At 36.6% G+C, this 20,281-nt stretch overlaps 1 protein-coding gene across 1 annotated transcript in view; it reads right to left on the reverse strand.

Annotated features, from left to right (window-relative positions):
* SKIV2L (Ski2 like RNA helicase) overlaps positions 1-20,281 on the reverse strand; it is a 624,419-nt gene that overhangs the window by 198,319 nt on the left and 405,819 nt on the right. The window contains exons 19-20 of the mRNA XM_044083274.1: positions 12,373-12,491; positions 8,955-9,092 (exon numbers count right to left, since the gene is read on the reverse strand). Of these exons, the coding sequence (XP_043939209.1) occupies positions 8,955-9,092; positions 12,373-12,491 (257 nt within the window). The remainder of the gene's footprint in view (positions 1-8,954; positions 9,093-12,372; positions 12,492-20,281) is intronic.

The raw sequence follows: 20,281 nt of genomic DNA on the forward strand, positions 1-20,281 counted from the left end.
TAACTATACAGTGCTGAACAAAGAATAGTCTGCATATTGTTAACTTTGGTTTGTCATCGATGCAGACTCCATGTATATGCCAGGTTAAATTGGAATACCTAGAGTCTTTGATTCTCTTTTTAAAGCACTGTAACTATACAGTGCTGAACAAAGAATAGTCTGCATATTGTTAACTTTGGTTTGTCATCGATGCAGACTCCATGTATATGCCAGGTTAAATTGGAATACCTAGAGTCTTTGATTCTCTTTTTAAAGCACTGTAACTATACAGTGCTGAACAAAGAATAGTCTGCATATTGTTAACTTTGGTTTGTCATCGATGCAGACTCCAGTTATATGCCAGGTTAAATTGGAATAGCTAGAGTCTTTGATTCTCTTTTTAAAGTACTGTAACTATACAGTGCTGAACAAAGAACAGTCTGCATATTGTTAACTTTGGTTTGTCATTGATGCAGACTCCATGTATATGCCAGGTTAAATTGGAATAGCTAGAGTCTTTGATTCTCTTTTTAAAGCACTGTAACTATACAGTGCTGAACAAAGAATAGTCTGCATATTGTTAACTTTGGTTTGTCATCCATGCAGACTCCATGTATATGCCGGGTTAAATTGGAATAGCTAGAGTCTTTGATTCTCTTTTTAAAGCACTGTAACTATACAGTGCTGAACAAAGAATAGTCTGCATATTGTTAACTTTGGTTTGTCATCCATGCAGACTCCATGTATATGCCAGGTTAAATTGGAATAGCTAGAGTCTTTGATTCTCTTTTTAAAGCACTGTAACTATACAGTGCTGAACAAAGAATAGTCTGTATATTGTTAACTTTCTGGCCACCAAAGCCATTAGTTCAAAATATTCTGACATGAACTAAAAAATAAAAACTCAAAACACCTTTTCATATCATACCACTTAGATTGTTACTAGGCTAATGTCAGGGGGGGCTAGCCAAGTTTTCCTGAAAGAATAATGACATCCTATATTCAAATAGGACATTGAGGGCCAGGATTTCAGAAGCTCCCTCTGTCCATAAAGGACATGGGTACCAGGCCATGTGTAAATTTTCTATTCCTCATCCACTGGTCTATATTGCTCTTAAATTGGGTGACAGACAAACTTAGTTTCACATGGAAGGGAAGCCTGTCCCATGGGAAAGGCAATGTGTGGGACACAAATCTGTCTCTGCAGCATGTTCTGTTTAAGTCACAGACAAAATTCAGGTCCCTAGACCTTGTACTTCTGGTACAAGGTGATTTACGAATTTGTAGGAGATTCTTAAGTGTGGGGTTTGCAAATTCCTTGCAAGCCAGGCATAGAATACCCCCCCCCCCAGAAGTCTACAGGAGACTGAGTACATGGGGAAAGGGCTTTAAGATGCTCCATATAAGGCATGTTGTTACGCCTTGTAGCCTTTTTGTAAGGAACTTCCAAGTTTGCTCTAATAGCCGCATATGCATGGTCAGTTACATACTGAAGGGAGCACTGTACTTATGATTGGTCTGATAAGGGCAGAGTACAGTGGGATAGTGACCTCTTTGTATTTAAATGCCAAGCTCTTACTTATAAGTTGCGCAACATAAAAAGATTTCCTCACCACTGTAGCCATGTGGTGGTTGAAGGTAAAGCTACTGTCTGCATGTGTACTTGGATCCCTTACATAGCCACAGAGACATCTCAGATACTGTGCAGAGCATCAAATAATATCTTGAACAACTCTAAGGATTTACTTGCAGGCTTAGAATGAGATACCGATTGGAGGCTAATGGAACCGATGGGAGAAGGAGCCAGTAATACCCCCATCTGAATCTGAGCCCTGAGGAACTTCCTCATCATCCTATCCACATCTGCTTTGGAAAGACTCTGGGAGGACCGGATAAAGGATGATGTGGAAGGGGGATGTGACATCATCTTTGGAGTCTCTTGTAAAATGGGTGATCAGAGCCATGTGGAAATTGGCTCTGTTGAAAAATTAGGTCTCTAAAACAATTGAGAATGTCCTTGACATCAGGTACAAAGTTGTCAGCTCTGATCTTTAAGTAATTTACCTGACAGCTCCGAGGCTGAAGCAGGTTTTGGACATCAGACAGGATAGTATTTTCTGTGCTCCCTGGACTCCGAAGAGGATTTTTTGTTTCTTAGTGCAGGGTTGAGCCCCTGAAACAGAAGGCAGTAGTGGAAGAAGGGGATGCAGCCAAGAACCCTTTAACTCTAGTTTATTGTGACAATTGCTTAAGGCCTGAGAACTGAAAGCCGCACAAATCTGACAGGAACTTTCAAGGTGTGCCACTCCTAAATATGCACTCCCTGTGGGCATTAGAACTAGGTATCTTAAGCCCACATGAAGTGCACTTTTTAAAACCTGTTGACTTTTCACACATATTAACAAAACGGAAGAAAAATTAGTAAGAAAGGTTTTTTTTTTTTGAAAAATAGAATTTTGAAGAAAAAATACCAGCAATGGTATCTAAGAAAAACCTTCAGTACAAGTTGGAACATTTTTCAGAAAGAAATATTAAAGATTTACCAACAATGGTAACAACAGTAGTAAAAAAAAAAAAATGTAAAAGCTACTGTCTACGTGCATACCTAGATCCCTGACCACTGGGTCAACTCTTAGGGAGTATTATCAACATGGTAATTAGCCAGGATGGTTAACTTCCCGAAGGGTACAATTATGCATTTCTTGGCATTGAGTTTAAGACCATGGCTTTGGCACTAACATTCTACAAGAAGGCCTGTCTGCAGGGGAGTCTATGATAACCCCCAGACTGCAACTGTCTGCACCCTTAGTCAGCCATAAACTTTCAGTGTTTGCTTCCAGTGAATGATTTACACTTAAATGATTTAGATTTATTTATCCAATATTTGGGGTAATTTGGCTTGTATCAGGCTATCAAGGTTAAAACGTGTATACAAAGGTAAAAGCAGAGTGCACGGGTACAGAATTACATAGCCAGAGACATCTCCAATATTGTGCAGAGCTTCAATAATATCTTGCATAACTCTAAGGATTTACTTGCAGGCTTAGGAACTTTGCTAGGAGAGTATCACACATAAATTAAACATGATGCATCCAACATTTTAAAAGAAGGAATTCAATTCATCACTTCTAGCATGGAATGCTAAACTTATCACTAATCATTTAGGAGTATTTTCCTTTTAATTAGAAGTATCTTTAAAAGTTTCTTTTCCAAATACAAGGGACCTACAAAACGTTATCAGATATGGCCTATCTCCCAAATGTTTGAGAGGTTGCTGCTAGGGCAGGTTCTGAATACTTACTGAAGTACAGCTTTCTAACTATAAATCAGCTTTGTTTTACAAGGTATAGTACTTTAGTAACATTATATTAAAATATATAAAAAAATAAAAATAAATAAATAATCCTGGTTTAATTACCAGCCCAGCTTTAATTAATCTAAAAATTCTGTTTAATGATTCAATAAATCTAATTTCAAACTCAGAGCCTAGCTAGGCCATTTAAGAATTTGCTTAATCATAGGGCCCATAGAATATTTTAGATTTGCAAACCAAACATCTAAATTTTGCTTAAAAATGTTTAATTTAACCAAGTATTTAAAAGACAATGGTAATGAATTCTATAGTCACATCAACCCTTAACTGGAAAAAAGTAAACTTTAATCTTGAAAAGACTGGAGGAAGTTTAACCAAACTACTATTATTTCTTGTCAGAACTCCATCTTTAAGAAATACTATTCCCTAACACAGCTGCCAAAAAAATCATTTAAACAACTGTACACCATAATTAAGTCACCCCTCAAAAGTCTAGAAGCAATAAAATAGAAGGGTAAATTCTTAAGCCTACACACATAAGTCATTAACTCATGCTCTTTAAATCGGTCATGTCAACCCTTTCTATATGCGTTCAGAAGACTTCTCTTGTTGAATATTGAAGGAACAAAAAGATCCACCATATTCAATTATTGGATGAACACTGGTAATATTTATTGGCATTAGAATGCATTTGTCCCTACTTGAAAAACAGTGCAATGCATTTTTAATTAGACAAAAGCTCTTTGTAATTACTTGTCTTATATTAGCCTCATAGTTTAAAAAGGAGTCTACCAAGTTACCCAAGTCTCTTACCATTCTAGATGCTTTACATATCAGATTATCCCATGCATATGGCTATATTACATTCCTCACCCCAAAATGCACTACCATGCATTTGTCAATATTACATTTCACGCCTTTAGAAAATACCCAACAAGTCAAATAATTCAAACAGTTTTGCACATAATTGTGATCTGTAACATTAGTGACTGCACAACTGATCTTTAAATCATCAACAAACTTACAAAAATAAATTTTATCAAAAAACAGGGTAGTCTTTTATCGGAGGTCCAAAAATCAAGGGTCCCAAAACTGGTCCTTGAGGAATACCTCTGGTAGAAATACTTAGATCAGAAAATGTGTTTCTAATCCTTACTCTATACCTCCTATTAGCTAACCAATTCATAACCAATCTAGAAACATACCTGTTTATTTCTATTTTTTTTTCAAAATATCAAAAAAACTTCACGTGGTACCAAATCAAATGCCTTAGCCAGATCCAAGTACGCTGCATTAACTATATTCCTTCATCAAGAGAACTGACAACTAGGTCATAGAAATTTGATCATATTTATTATACATCATTTCCCAGAAATAAATTTTTGTTGATGAATATTCACACTGATGTCAATCATATCTTTGGATGAGAAAAACAGCGCACATCTAAAACATTTCCCAAGATACATCTAAGACTTGTAGGTCTTTGGTCATTAGTAAACAAACTAGCCTTACGTTTCTGAACAGGTATCACTTATACCCTCCTTCCACACATCAGGGACACAACAATCTTCCAAGGATTTCTGAAATAAGTATGCTTTTGGTATGGATAATAATTTTGTTCTTGACAGAAAACTTGCAAGCCTTAATTTTGCTGATGGTTCAATGCTTGGTTTTATAGTTTAAAGCTTATTTATTTATTTACTTACATACTGATATTTGTTTCCCTGTAAAGTCCAAGTCCACAATTTTGTTTTTATCTGAGGCCCAAAAAAAAAGCTCCACAAGGACAAGAAAAGAAGATACATTAAAGTCTGCATTTTATGGCTATTTTACTTTTTAGTGTGATACAGGAATTGGCATTTAATAAAAAGTGGCCCAACAACACAGCTTGACATGCATGTGTCTGAATGTATTAATATGAACACATGATTATCTGTTGACATCTGATCCACAAAACCTGCAGCATAAACAACCAGGTGGAAGAAACAGACTACTGTGGATCAGCACAATATGGTTGTGTGACCCTGCCATCATGTAGAGGACTGCACCATAAGAACAGAGAGCACAAAAAACATGCATTAGATGAAGAATGCAAATGATACTGATTAAGGATTTATACAAAAGTTGTAACAGCAGGAACTAGACAAGGCTATTTACATAAGAAACTATTTAAGTGGGGAAACTGATATGCCTAATACAACATAAATCCTGTCCTCATGAGATGATTCTGGAAGAAGATTATGGAGTATGAAGAAATACATTAACAGAAATAACAAATACCAAGGACATGGTCCAAAAAGTTATACAAAGAGTAGGAAAAAGTAGGATATGTGCTCAGCCAGTTCCCCTTCACACAATCGAATGAATGGAAGCTCGAAATGCATAAGCTCGAGACCAGAATCTCGAACTTCCATTTACTTGAAATTGTGAATGGGAAGTTTAGGGTTAGAAAAAGAAGAGTTTGGTTACCTTTTTACAGAAGGCTAGGTCCTCCTGCACCCTTGCAGCTGTCATCTAAGAGCTGTGTGACCATACTATAGTGGAGGACTGGGAAATCTTCCATTTTGCACTTATGCATACAGCACGGAATGGGAGATTTCCCTTTCCTTTGCTGTAGTGCGATTTCGGAGTAGGAATATTTAAGTAGGGGGGTGTGGGGGTGCAGAGGGGCAAAGCCCCCCTGCAAAAACATTAGAAAGGTGTTTTTTTTTTTAATTTCCCCTTCACATTTTCGAGTTTCTGTAAACTCGAGATTCTGGCTTTGGGGTTATGAATTTTGAGTTTATAGGAATTCGATCTTGTGAAGGGGAACCACACAGCCATATGCATATATGTAGTACTGCTCAATTTACCCAGCATATAGATTGCATTTAACGGCAACATAGAGGTATAGTAATTCACTTCTGGGAGATGTACATAGAACTTTTTAAGGAAGTTCCAAAGCACCTGTATTTGGTTTGCTACTGTTGGCATGATTCAAGCTATTTAAAGAAAGAAGGAAATAAGGTTAGGAAGGTAAGGTTAGGGAGAAGACAACGGTTGCTTAGAGAGTCCTAGATACCTGAAAAAGGCTTCATTCAAACTTAAAATGTCAAAAATGAGGCATGTCAAATGACAAGTATGTTCTTACGTTTAATAGCTAGGAAGGATAATCAGGCAAATGAGCACATTTCTGGGGCGTCACTGTATCACTTCATTCTAGTAGGACAGATTGCTGTTCCACTCCTCGTTCTCTGTCCAATAGCCTTCTGTATTATGAACTACTTTACCTACCTAAGTTATAGAAATGTCTTGTTGAAGGTAATTTAGTACAGAATTAAATATCTACCTTACTGGTATAAGTGTATGTAAGGGTATTGGCACCTAGTTTAAAGCTAAATTAACTTGTGCATTTCCACTACTTCACCAGTAAAGCTGTGCTGTACTCCTGTTATATACTTTGATATTAGTATTAGTCTAGTCTGACTTTGTTCTTTTTTTAAACACGTTTATTGAATTATCACTTGTGAGCCTACAATCCAAATGTGTTCTTGGCCTCCTCCCATTCTAATACCGTTCTCTCTCATTACTTTCTCCCAATACATTGGTTCCTTTGCCAGCTTCCTCCAGTAAATTCTAGCCCCCTCTTGCCTGTTCTCTGTACACCTAATTACAGTCATCCCGATAGGCAGAATTCTCTTTCTCCATTCCTGTGTTGGCTTAATTCTTAGTACCTGTTCTGCTACTTTATGGATATAACTTTCTGCACAATTGTTGTTATTTTCCTTAAAGATCTTTATCCAAAATCCCATTGTTTTCTTATTTCTTGAATTACTCCCCTGTTTCATTATCCTCCCTTTCTACATTGAATTGTAGCATTTGGCTTGTGTTATGCATAAGAGCCTTAACTGTGTAGCTCTAAAACACCCATTCAAGTCAGGTAATCCCAAAACTCCTTCATCTTTTGTGAGGCTCAACTAATCCCACTTGACTCTTGCCCACTTCCCCTACAAAATAAAATACTTCAACTGTTTATTAATTACTATCCACAACTTCTTCTATGGTTGATAAAAATATGCATCATCTGTTTATAAAATTAAAGGGGACTATAATCATCTTTGCTACTTGTATCTTGCTATCCATATCCATAAGCAAGAGCGTCCAGTTTCTCAGTTTTTCTGTCATCTTTTATTTAGTCTTTTCTTACATATCCTTAACTGCCATAACAGAATCCTTTTAATCCATATTCCTAAATACTCTATTTTATCATTTATTCATATACATGGGTATTGCTGAACCAATACAAGGGTGAGTACATAGTTTACAGTTATAGCCCTTGTTTTACCTTCATTAATTTTATAGCCTGAAAAAACCTGGAACTGTCTCAAAATATTCCACAGCACTGACATGTCCCTTTCTGGTTTCATCAAGAACAAAATATCATCTGCAAATAAAGCCAACTTTTCTTGAACACCATACCAACTGTATCCTTGAATTTCTGAGTCCCTTATTTTCTTCTCCAATGGTTCTAAATATAATGCAAATAATAAAGGAGAAAGAGGACATTCCATCTGGTTCCTCTGTTCAGACACAATGAATCAGAGAAGAACACTCCCACTTTGATGTTTGTCTCTGATCATCACATAACCTTCTTCTAATTAACTGTGTTATTAGTCTGTTGAATGCTTTCTCTGCATCAAGACACACCAATAACAGCAACATTTTCTTACATTCTGCTTCCTCCTGGATCATCATTGTTCTATTAATGTTGCCAAGTGTTTGCCACCCCCCTCATCAAAACCACAGTGATTCATATCTATCAGTTGACTCTTGCCCACTTCCCCTACAAAATAAAATACTTCAACTGTTTATTAATTACTATCCACAACTTCTTCTAAGGTTGATAGCACCTTTGCTATTCTTTTAGCTATTAAATACATAAAAGCTTTTTCTAATCAAGGTTCAAAATTTAATTGGGCCTACATGAAGTTGGATCAGAGGAGTCTTTACCATTTTTAGGTATTACAGCCACCACAGCTTTTTTCCAGGATGTTGGTGCTTCTCCTCCTTTTACAATACTGTTAAAAACCTTCCTGATCTTTATCACTTTCTTCCCTACTAGCTTACAAACTTTCAGCAAAATACCACCAATTCCTGCAGACTTTCCTGTAGATTGGTTACACATCACTACTTTTATCTCATTTCCTCCTATCTTAACTGTTAGTTGTTGAGCCTCATCTACCTCTGACCTTGGCAATATTTAATTCTTCTATAAATATTTTCATTTATGCTTTTTCTTGATTTCCCAATTCTCTGCTTTATCCAAATTTTCAAAAAACTTCTGAAATATCTCAAATATCTCTGCAAGATCTCTGGTTATTTTTCTTGTTATAGGGTCCCTAACTGATCTTCTATTCTTTGATAATAAGATAGTAATACATTATATGTTTGTGTGTAACTTACCTGCACTTTTATGTTTTCATTTTTAGCTTGTGTATCACAACTTTGTGTGTTATCTTTACTGCAACTAACCTGTATCACTGATTAATAAACAAATACATAAAAGTAAACCTTGGTTTCTTTAAATTATGCAGTATGTAGCTCTGGTTTTGTTTATCAACACTAGCTTTGTCATTGTTAGGCAGAATATCATTAATACACAAAAGAACAAGCTTTGCCATACCTTGGTGTCTTTCCTTGTATGGAACTCGGAGAAGCTGCGCTTCATCATGTCCTCCACCCTTAGTGCCTCCACACGCAACAGGTTTAGAATCATGGTGTAGGTTAACCGGAACTGAGACTGTAGTTGTGTGGGCTTGCCCTTGTTAGAAAAGAGAAAAAAGTGAGAAGGGAAGTGATGTTTGACAAACCAACCCAGAGAAACACCATTAAAGGTTAGCAAACAAAAGCAAAAAAAAAAAATACTAAATTAAATTTTAAACTGTAAAGTTTCTTTTGGACAAATCAAAGTTTAAACAAGTCTGTTTGGGTAAGTCAAACACTAAACTGGATAATTTCTTTTCATCTGGATTTGAAAGGCACTCAACAGACACACATGCTTCAAAAGCTTAGGTACCATGATATCAGGTGACAAAAAGCACTGCCCTACTCCAAATGTCTGACAAGTACACATGCTTCAGAAGCTTAGGTACCATGATATTAGGTGACAAAAAGTACTGCCCTACTCCAAATGTCTGACAAGTACCTGGAAAATATCTTGTGCATCGGTGAAAGCCTGAGTGAGCAATACTACAACATCTTACAGTACACAGTGCTGAGACAAATTGTGCCATTCTCAGGGTACTCAAGAAGTATAATACTAACAAACAATTGGCAGCATGAATCCACAACAAACCAAAAATGCAAACTATTATTAACAAAATATGATCAACTAAATTCAATCTAAACTGCCCTTTTAAATGTTAACCACTATGGATGCATCATCTACACTACAAAATCGGTGAACTGCTTATTATTTTAATTTTTTTGTTTATTTAGATTTAGTAATTTAAAAGTGCCTTATCTCACTGTTCCAAAATAAACTAACAATAAAATTTAAATTCTACGGGAAAAAAATCAGTAATATTTAAGGTTGAGTTTAGTTGTACATGTCTTATTTCGGGTGACGTTAAGCCTGCATCCTCTACAGGTAATGCTTCTATTTCTAAAATAGCACTGAATGAGAAAATACTGAAATGCAGTCTACTATGTGTTATTGCTTTTTTAATAAACTATTTTAAAATAATTTAAGTTAGGACAGTGACTTGTTATAGTGCTGATACCCTGTGCTTCTATATTCGATACTGTTAAATATGATCAGAAATAGAAAGTTCTTTATTTAAGGTGCAGTGCCAAAAATATTAAAAGTTGTGTGCAATGTACATAACAGATACATTTTTACTGCATTATTTGATATACTATGCGGTTCTCTCTTTATAGGTCCTAAACTTGGGTTATTTCTTCCCCTTAAATCAAACTTTGGTATCACTTGTTCATGAGCTTCCATTACCTACAGATGGTCATGTATCTGTGATGATGCACTTTATGATCTCATGTTGACTACCGAAGTATATTCCTCTTCCACACCCACCAATTTGCTTCCTTGGTCCTAGCAAGCAAGCAAGCAAGCACCTTCCCTGAAATCTTGGATCCACGATGAGGATTGAAATATCACTGTAGTCAACATAGAGGGCTAAATCCCAGCTTACTACCTAGACAGTCGGAGTTCAGATATTGGCTCAGGCATCTGAAAAGCCAGGTGAGGACAGTGAGTGTCAGCAGTTGATGCAGGCGTGTTCATCATGGAGGAGGGAAAGGTGGATTCTGGAGCACAAAATGGTGATTTATAATCACATCAACAGGGACGTATACAGTATCAGACAGTATTTCTTTGGAAATCTGGAATTCAGGAAGGAAAAAAGTAATATGATCTGAAAAGTGTTATTTAACAATATTTTAAAAGGTAGGACAATGCCAGCAACTTGAAAGACAGCTGTTGTGGCTGTAAACCTAAAGAGGGTAAAACTCCATCAAACCCACCTTCACAAAGACAAATCTCAATTTCAAAACGTGATTATAAAGTGTTTATGTCTACATTAGCTGACAGAATGAGAACGGTGATGCTCAAATTGATATGAATCAATGTGGCTTTGTGGAGGGAAAGCAAACATCTGACATTAATAGAACAATGATGATCCAGAGGTAAGCAATGTGTAAGAAAACATTGCTTTTACTGGTGAGTCTTGATGCAGAGAAGGTATTCAACAGAGTCAGCTGGAATTTTATGAGCAGAGCAATGGTAACATTTACATTTTCTGATAGAATATGGTTAATTAGAAGGAAATACGAAGGATCAGAGGCAAGAATTAAGGTGAAAGGGCTCCTCTCCGTCAAAATGAGTCTGAAGAGAGGAACCAGGCATGAGTATCTTTTCCCTTTGTTATTTGCTTTATACTTAGAGGTACTGTCAAAGAAAGCAAGTAACTCACACATTCAAGGATATAACTCATATGGTAAACCAAAAATATTAGCTTAATTTGCAGATGATATTATTTTATATTTGATACAAACAGGAACCCTTGATAAATACAGAAAAATACGTCTGTGTTATGAAACATTTTGGGACAAATTAGAGTCTTGTGTGGATATAAAATAAATGAAGATAAAACAAATGCTATAGTGGTAAATTATGCACTCACATATGAATTGGTTCAGCAATATCCACACCTACAGAGACAAGATAAGATTAAATATTTACAGTGGATATAAAAAGTGTACGTACACCCCTGTTAAAATGCCAGGCTTTTGTGATATAAAAAAATGAGACCACAATAAGTAATTTCAAAACGTTTCCCACCTTTAATGTGACCTAAACCTAATTAAAAAACAAACATTTGAAGTTAATTTGGGTCTGATGAAGCATCGCAAATTGATGTGAAAGCGCTAACCATTCATTAAATTAACTTTGCTTTTAGCCACCTTGTGTACTATATTTTATTCATTTAAAAGTATATACAGTTTGTGTAGTTGAGGTATCTGCAGTTGCATCGTTATTTGCTGTTGGTTTTATAACTAATAAAGTTATGTGGACAACCACAGATGTAGCATTTTACAAAAAAAGATGCCAAATTCTGAATGATGAAGATGTACACAACCAGGAACCCATCAGGGAAGGCTTTTGATATTAGATAAAATATTGTATTTCAGCAACACTTGTTTATTCTAATGATATTAAGCAAGCAATCATGGGGACTATAAAATGCCTAACAATAGACACCTTTAAGTACACACACTTAAAAGTTCTTGTCACCCTTCTCATGCATTAAACGGTGCTCAATAAAAGAAAAGATGTATGAATATCCCATGAATCCTGGATAACTGTTGTTCATTCACTAAGTACCAGCAGTTTAATGTCTTAGTTTTAGTTGCATCAAATTTATAGATCAACTCACCCTTTTCTGTTTATGAAAGAAAATGTAGCCAAAGATGTCTAAGCTGCCATTATCCTACAATCTAAATTAAAGTTTCAACTAACCTGCACAATTAAGCTGCAGGTTTCAGATTCACAAATCAAGAATGAAAGCAGCACAATACCATCTTACCAGCATCATCTTGTGAAGGTCAGCCATCTCTGGCACCTGGTCTTTACATAGGATAATAACCATCCCTGTTGGATCAAGCCCACGTCGCCCTGCTCGGCCAGCCATCTGGATGTACTCTCCTATTGTGATGTATAGGGTTGGAACAAGAGAAAAGTTAAAAGAAAGAGAGGGTGAAAAAACAGATTCAGTAATTATACTTCACCATTTAGTATTACTCCAATCTTAAAGTTCAGAGTAACTCTACTAAACAATGAATCCCAATCCTGTACAAACCTCAGAGTTTACATGTGGAGCAAAAAAAAACCTGGCTTAGTACTCCTTACAATTACTGACCAGAAAAGACAGAAAATATACAAATACAGGCAGAGCTGAACTACAGTCTGCAGTCTCTGGAGACTAGTTTACTAGCAAACAAGTTTTACCAGTAAAAAGTTATAGATTTCAGGACTGGCCTTAGCTGAAATGGCGCCCTAGGTGAAGTAGTGCTCTCGTGCCCCTTAAGCCCCACCTACACCATTCTCAAGGAACACCCCAATGAGCCACGCCCACAGGTAGGTTACTCCCACAAAACCCACTCCAGTCATTTCTTTCAATTTTTTGAAATGCTTGAAAATCAGTGAATGCTTTGTCATAGTGTAACAAAGGGAGCAAGCCTTACACACCAGCACATCACTGACCAGCATGTACAACAGACACTGGGCACTGACTGACCGTAATCAAATATATAGCATAAACGTAGTGTAACAATGACAAGATCGACAGCAATCTGCTCTGTCAGACAGAATAAGGGACAGCAAAGAGGTTTACTAATGGTTGAGCACAACAGTTTTAGAGTTTGGATATGTATGTTCACCTTTTACATATGCCGATAGCTGTCCATCACCTCTACCAAACTTAGCAGCATATCTGGTTAGGTTGGAACACCACTTCATTAAACAATACAATGGTATTCCAGCAGAAAAGCAATCCATGGAAATTGCTTTCCTAAGAATAAGAGACAAAACCCTCCATAGATGTCAACCGTACCTGCCAATGTGGAACAAAGTGGCAAAGGTGGAACACTTCCTTGCAACATACTAAAGTTCATCTAAGCTGATCAGTGTGATTAAAATATATTTCTTTATACTTAGGACTCAACCCTATTTATCATGTATCTCAGTTACAATTTGACATAAGATTACCTTTCAACTTGTGCCACTGGAAGGGCAATTCCTAACTACCACAATGGCTCAAGTACTGTATCATGCAACACAATTAAATGTAACAGCTATACCGGTTTAAGCCATGCAATCAGATTTACAAAATTTAAAAGCTAGTGTCTCCAGTGCTTGTTAAGTATACATAATGTTAATAAATAATTCAATTTCAGTTCCTTTGTCCCCAAAAGTATATATGTGGAGGCAAGCGCTATATTCAACTGAAATCTAAAAACCAGGTAGCCACCCCCCCTATTTTTAAAATAGAACCAAAATCACCACATGACTATTCTTGCATAATATAACTGAGTGCCCAGTTAAGCCACACGGAAGTAGGAAATGGTAAACATGTGATTACAATTCTCAGTTATCACACAACACAAAATTAAAACTAAAAATGGAAAGCCATCTTAACAGCAGGGAGTATCACAGTACAGACAAATATAAAACAGCAAAAATTGCTACCAAAGTACAATATAATTGTCACACAGACTATGACATCAATGGTACAAACTGATACAACATATAATGGAAGGTAACACAATAGAAAATGCTACATGTTATAACAATGGGCTATTATTTAATGGGCTTAAATCAGTTGGGCATAAAAAAAACATGTGTGGTGCACACATGCCATTCCCACTCCAGACCTACTTATTTGATTATTCCAAAGACAGACTGTGGCACTTCATTATAATGCATAACTAAATAATGTCTATCATGCTCAGCTTTCATTTGTATGACATACATAGTTATCAAAGTACATAACCACTGTTCCTGCTAATATGCATTACTGCATCAGAAAGAAAGCTGTTGCACTGCACATGATTTATAAACTGACTTCACAGCGTAGAATGAGTAATTTAAAAATAGCAATGAACGGAATGGTGATGACTTCATGAAACAGCCCACTATATAACATTTATTTATAAACCAAAACTAGCAAGAAAAAGAATGTTAATGACTTCATGAAACCAAAAGCCCACTACACAACAGGTATTGTAAACCACTGCCTTTTTAGAAGTTTCTACATCGGTATGTAACTGCTGCAATTGTAACGGATAGGAAAGGGGAACTTAGCATTTCATTCCATCAAAGGTTTTCTCCAACATTCATACGCTGGCCATACCTCTCAACCTCTTACAGCAAGAAATCTGGACAAAGCCGTAAAAGAGGGACAAAGGCCCCCCAAAACAGGACGTTTAAATATTGGTGTTACAAACTTAGAAAGCTGATAAAGTAACAGGTTTTGCATTAACATGAATTTTCTAAAGGATATGAATTCTGAAACTCAAATATCTAGCATTTCCTAATTCAGTCTTTAATGATTTACCAGAAAACCACAATCTGATGAAAAATGAACAAAAAAAGAGGCAAAAATATGGATATTCTTTGGAAATCTATACACACCAGATACAGGCATATTACAAAATGGCAATAGTGTGATGCAGTCACTAAAAGCACTGTGGGATTGGTCTCCCTGTTACATTGCTACTTAATTTGGCCAGTTTAAGCTATGCCCAACAAAACTCAGTCACACCTCTTCCACTTCAGTACAATTATACCACTGAGAATGCAAGCTGGCAATATTCAATGACAATGAGTTTGGCTAGTAGTATCTGCTTACAAACAAACTAGTTTTGCAACAAGCCTGCATTTTACCTATACATACAATACAGCAAGCAACACAAAAATGCCATGTTGTACATCTGCTCACCACCCTAACAAAGTGCTTAGCAAACTCCCCCTCCTCCTGGTTTACAGCAGCTTATACTTAGAGCCAGAAAGAAATAAATGGTAAAAAAAAAAAAACAGACATTCTCATGACACCAGTTCACAGAATCCAGTACAATAGCTAGCAACCTGCCCGGGTTAACAGCAGCTTACACTTTAAGAGCCACAGACAGAAATAAATCCAGACATCCTCACGACCCTAACAGATCACAGAAAGTTTGTTTGTGTCTTTCGGCTTTTCCCGGTTAGGGGTCGCCACAGCGGAACTCCAGTCCGCTAATGATTGGCAGTTGATTTTTTACATACCGGCTTGCCAGGCCTGACGCACAACCTTCAACGAAGGTACGCCCATTCACGCATGTCTCCACACAGAAGACGCTCTAGCTGAGAATCGAACCGGACAGCGTCTTACTGTGAGGCGACAACGCTATCGCAGCACCACCACCGCGGATACACAGAAAGTATAATGAATAAATTGAGCTAAGCATTAAGTATATTTGTAATAATAAGAAATGTCCTATATATGTATGACTACATATTGCAGCTGTATTTTTCATTACAATTATTGTAAATATGACAGTTACAGACTTTTTACTTCAGAAAATATGTGCCAAGTCACATCTCTTTTTATATCAACTTTCTAGTGTAACAGTAGTGTTTCTAACTTGAAATTCTTTCCCAAATTGTTTGCTTTGCCCTTAATTCCTCAGCTAAAAAGTTAAGAGCTACTACGCTGCCAAAAAATATCAAGGAAAATACAAACTTGTGCTCCTCTTTAGGAGATTCTGGGATTCCAAGACTTTCATAAGAAATTTATGAATAAAATGTGCCCTGCTCTGTGATTTATTTTTCTTCCAAGGAAAAAACACAAGTTGAAGCGTATGTACTGGCAACCTACTTCCTGAGACAAGCCCCATAAATTTACAAGGAGCAGATTTTCCTGACCCAAGGTAGCAGTTAAAACATCTGCAAGCAGTTGGTGATAGTGAACCTTTATTTTTTAGTTCTTTTGTTACCTGGCAAATCTCATGAGGTACAGTTGTTGGGATAAAAGAACTTGAAAATAAAAGCTCAGATACCAACTGCCTTGCACCCTGCAGATATTTCTCTTTCACTGGATAATGAGCAACTGCAACAGATTAGTGTATGAGCCTGTAAGGAGAGATTATCGTTTTGGATCATAATAAAACTTACAACTAAATTGCAGTTTAATGCATTTGTAGCTAACTAAAGTCGCTTTTCATCTTTTAACTAATATTTTTTACTTATAGGTAATTAACCAGCCGTTAACCTGCGGTTAGTTGCAAGTTTTTTGGTTCAGTTTGTATTTCTGGCATTTTCCTCATAATAAAATTACCTTAAGCTGCACAAACAATGGAAAAATTAAAAATAACACCGCTCTCAGCCTGTCCGTATAGTCGAGAGAAGCAGAAGAAAATCAAGCCTTAGATTCATGCATGCTTCAGGGAGAAAAAAATCCAAACAATCGGTCCGCCTCTACCGCATTAATGAAGAAAGCAAGGGGGATAAGAGGCGGGCACGATCAGTGTTTTATACTAGCAGCAGCCTCAGATCGGAGTAGTAGCCGGAAACGTCAGTGGTATGAGAGTATCACAGATTGGATGCTTTACATAATGTTTAGTAATGATAGTGATAGCCACTGACTGAGTGAGTACATGCAGGGGGAGGGATTGGAAGAACACAGCAGAGGACAGTGCTATGCGAATCATGGTTTGGACTACGGAAGTGGGGGGAGGGCGCAAACAGTGCAGTACAGGGTGGTGAGAAGTGGGGAAGAACACAAAATTTACATTGATGCAGTAAAGCAAGTAGATAAAATTGCGCCCTTTATGTGGCCGGCCTAAACGACGCCCCTAGGCGGTTGCCTAGTTCGCCTAAGCCTAAGGCTGGTCTTGATAGATTTGGTATAAATTAAACACTTTTACACACTATTAATTTCATAGTTATTCACAGATTATTATTTATTATCTGTTTATCTTTGTTGACTGGGAAAAGTCCGAATGGGCAAAACCCATTTTCAGAGGAGGACTGCGGAGAAAAGCTCCACATTTAAGTTACACATGATGTACATTTATAATTGCAGGGTAAAAATCATCAATTCATGAGCTTATTTACATGATTTTTAAATATTTTTAAATACTTCTTACATGAACATAATATTTTCACACACACACAGAAATTAACATAAATCGGCTAATTATTGAATAGAGAAATAACATACAGTAACAATTAATGTATTTATAGCATGATGGCTACAGGAAAAAGATCAAACTGGGGTGTTTTTTGAGTTTAATAATAATTTACAAATAGACAAGTAGAATGTAGCTTAAAAATGATTGAGAGAGATATGAAAGGAGAAGTTCTGGAAATGAGCAGGAAGATAAATGGACAGAGGAAGATTTGTACTTAGTGGTTGGATGTAAGAGAAGTAGGAAAAATTAAATTTTAGGAAATAAGTGCAGTATGAGGAGAAGGAGAGATGACCTACAAAAGGATTGGAAAGCAAAGTGGTTAAAAGAGTTGGAGCAAAGTAATCCGAGTAAAACTAACAGGTGAGCAGGAAGAAAGGAGCTATATTTGGCATAAGTGCTGTTGAAGCAAAGTTTTGAAACTATTTAAGTTTTCTATCTGTTTTAACTGTGGGGCATTTGTGGGAATCTTTAGAAGTCTAGCCACATATTCTTACAAGTTTTTTAGCCCTTATAATTTAAGTATGACTAACCCAGAGATGAGTAGAACATTTTCATGTTACCAATATCCATGAGGAACAAGGGTGCTAAACCACTGATGTATTTGCTGCTGCCCACAGTCTAAGAGAAATATTTTGCTTTATCTGGAGAAGAAAGCACTTCCAAAGAAGTGGTATTGTTCATGATATATCATACCTCCCAACCTGGAAACATCAAAAATCTGGGCAAAGGCCCATGAAAAGTAGGTACAACTGGTCAAAAATCAGGGTGATGATTAACATAAAATTTGTATATATAATCATGTAACCCTGCCCCTCCGATGGAATTGTGGGATATCAACATAAAGACTGAAGTCAGTAAATAATAATAAATAATAGGAGACATTTGAATTTCAGACTTCATATCCCTCAAAAAATACATAATAATGCAAAACCTGTTATTCTAGCAACTAGCTGAGATTACAGGAGCAATATTTAAAATCTGTCCCTATTTTTGGGCCTTTGTCCCACCATTATTTTTGGCTTTGTCCAGATTTCTTGCTCTGAAAGATTGAGAGGTATGTACAGATATCAAAGAATGAGGAACACAGATCTCCCTGTTTTATACTTTTCTCCTTTATAGTGAGTATAAATATGTGTTAGCACTGACGCCAAAATGAACAGATTTTCATATAGGAACTCAGGGGTTCTGCAGCTTATAGAATATTCTTACATGTATAATTCCACTAAAATATACTAATTTTACACAAGTATTGGTGATTCATATTATATTGTTTTTGTCTCACTAAAGTGGCCACATTTCTTGGACTGTGCACCAGCCTAGGTGGGAAGTTACACACCATTCAACACTGCTTCCACCAGTATGTTCCTGGTAAAACTGAAAGCCATAACACTGCATAAAGCAATGTAAAAGATATTAAAAAATATATATAACAGACAGGGACACCTACTGTTTATTTGCTATCTGGTGCGTCTGCAGAACAATGTCGACAAGCTGGTTCTATAAAATATACAAAGTCTGTTTGCATCTCACACTCCAAGAATCCAAGCATCTACATTGGCCGGAAAGATCCAACAAACGTTTATCAAAATCATAGGCAAGGGGTTCAAAGAAACTTAGGAAGTGCAAAAACGACCATCCACTGAGCAACATGGAGAGGCATTGCCAGCCAATTAAATTATAAGCTTTTTCAGTAAGGACAATATTTATGTCTGACAGCAGGTCATACTGAAAGTATTTTAATCCTTCACTTCATTGGGGTCTGATTCAGCCTGTAAAAAGGTCAGTTCTATACTGTTGAGTGCGAAATTTAGTACATTAAAAAAGGAAAAAAAACTTTATAGAAGAAAAACCGACACTGGTAGCACGATGTGCAGAGTTTCGTGTAATATCACTTAAAATTTGTCTGAGCAAGTTCACTTTTCTAAACTAAAAATGAGTAATAAAACAACTGTTCTGTGTTTGAAGGCAGCAGCAGCAGCTTGGTCTAACAGCCACCTAGGACACCTTCTTAGGCACTCAGAAAAGGGTGTTCCGATACAAGCCTGGTACTTAAAACAAGTTGGAGAACGTAAAAGCTATTTCTGCAACTCAGCATAGTCAGATGGAAAGTGTATCTTAGCTCGATTTTGTAGCTTGGCTTGTCAGTAAATTGAGATCTACATTATATATCTAATTCAGTGAACCGTTTTGATTGAGACTGAGACCGTACAATTTAATAGCCATTTGAGCATTTGTACAGGTCTGCGTGTATTCTGCCCTTCATAGCAATTCAGGCATTTTATATCATAGTTGTACAGTTTGAGCATTTTTGATCTTTTACTGCCATCTAGTGGCCTTTTATTTATAACAGATTAACTTGTTTTACAGCATTATAGCAAGCCTCAGGAAGTGATGTAACTCAGTCAGGAAGCAGCTTTCTTTCTAGCCCTCATGAAGTGCAGTCATGATCTTCTTTTCCCAGGCCCTGGCATTCACATCTCCTGTAAGTAATTTGTATGTTGTAATTCTTTGTATTTAGAAGTACTGCATATTGTATATATTCTGATATGTTGCTATTTGTATTGTGTTGCAGTTAAGAAATCTCAGTAAAGCTACAAGAAACCCTGATTTTTTCGCTTATTGGATTTTCATAAAGTATTAAGCTGTCCGTTTAGTTGTACTATGCCTCGCACAGTGCTGTGAGAACAGAATAGTAAAAAGGAGATCCTTGCAGTCCTGAATACAAGAGGTCATTGCACTGCAAATATGAGTCTGAAATCAGGGAAG

This window comes from Protopterus annectens, chromosome 9.part0 (assembly GCF_019279795.1).
Source record: "Protopterus annectens isolate FY-2018-M chromosome 9.part0, PAN1.0, whole genome shotgun sequence".
NCBI classification, from domain to species: Eukaryota; Metazoa; Chordata; order Ceratodontiformes; family Protopteridae; genus Protopterus; species Protopterus annectens.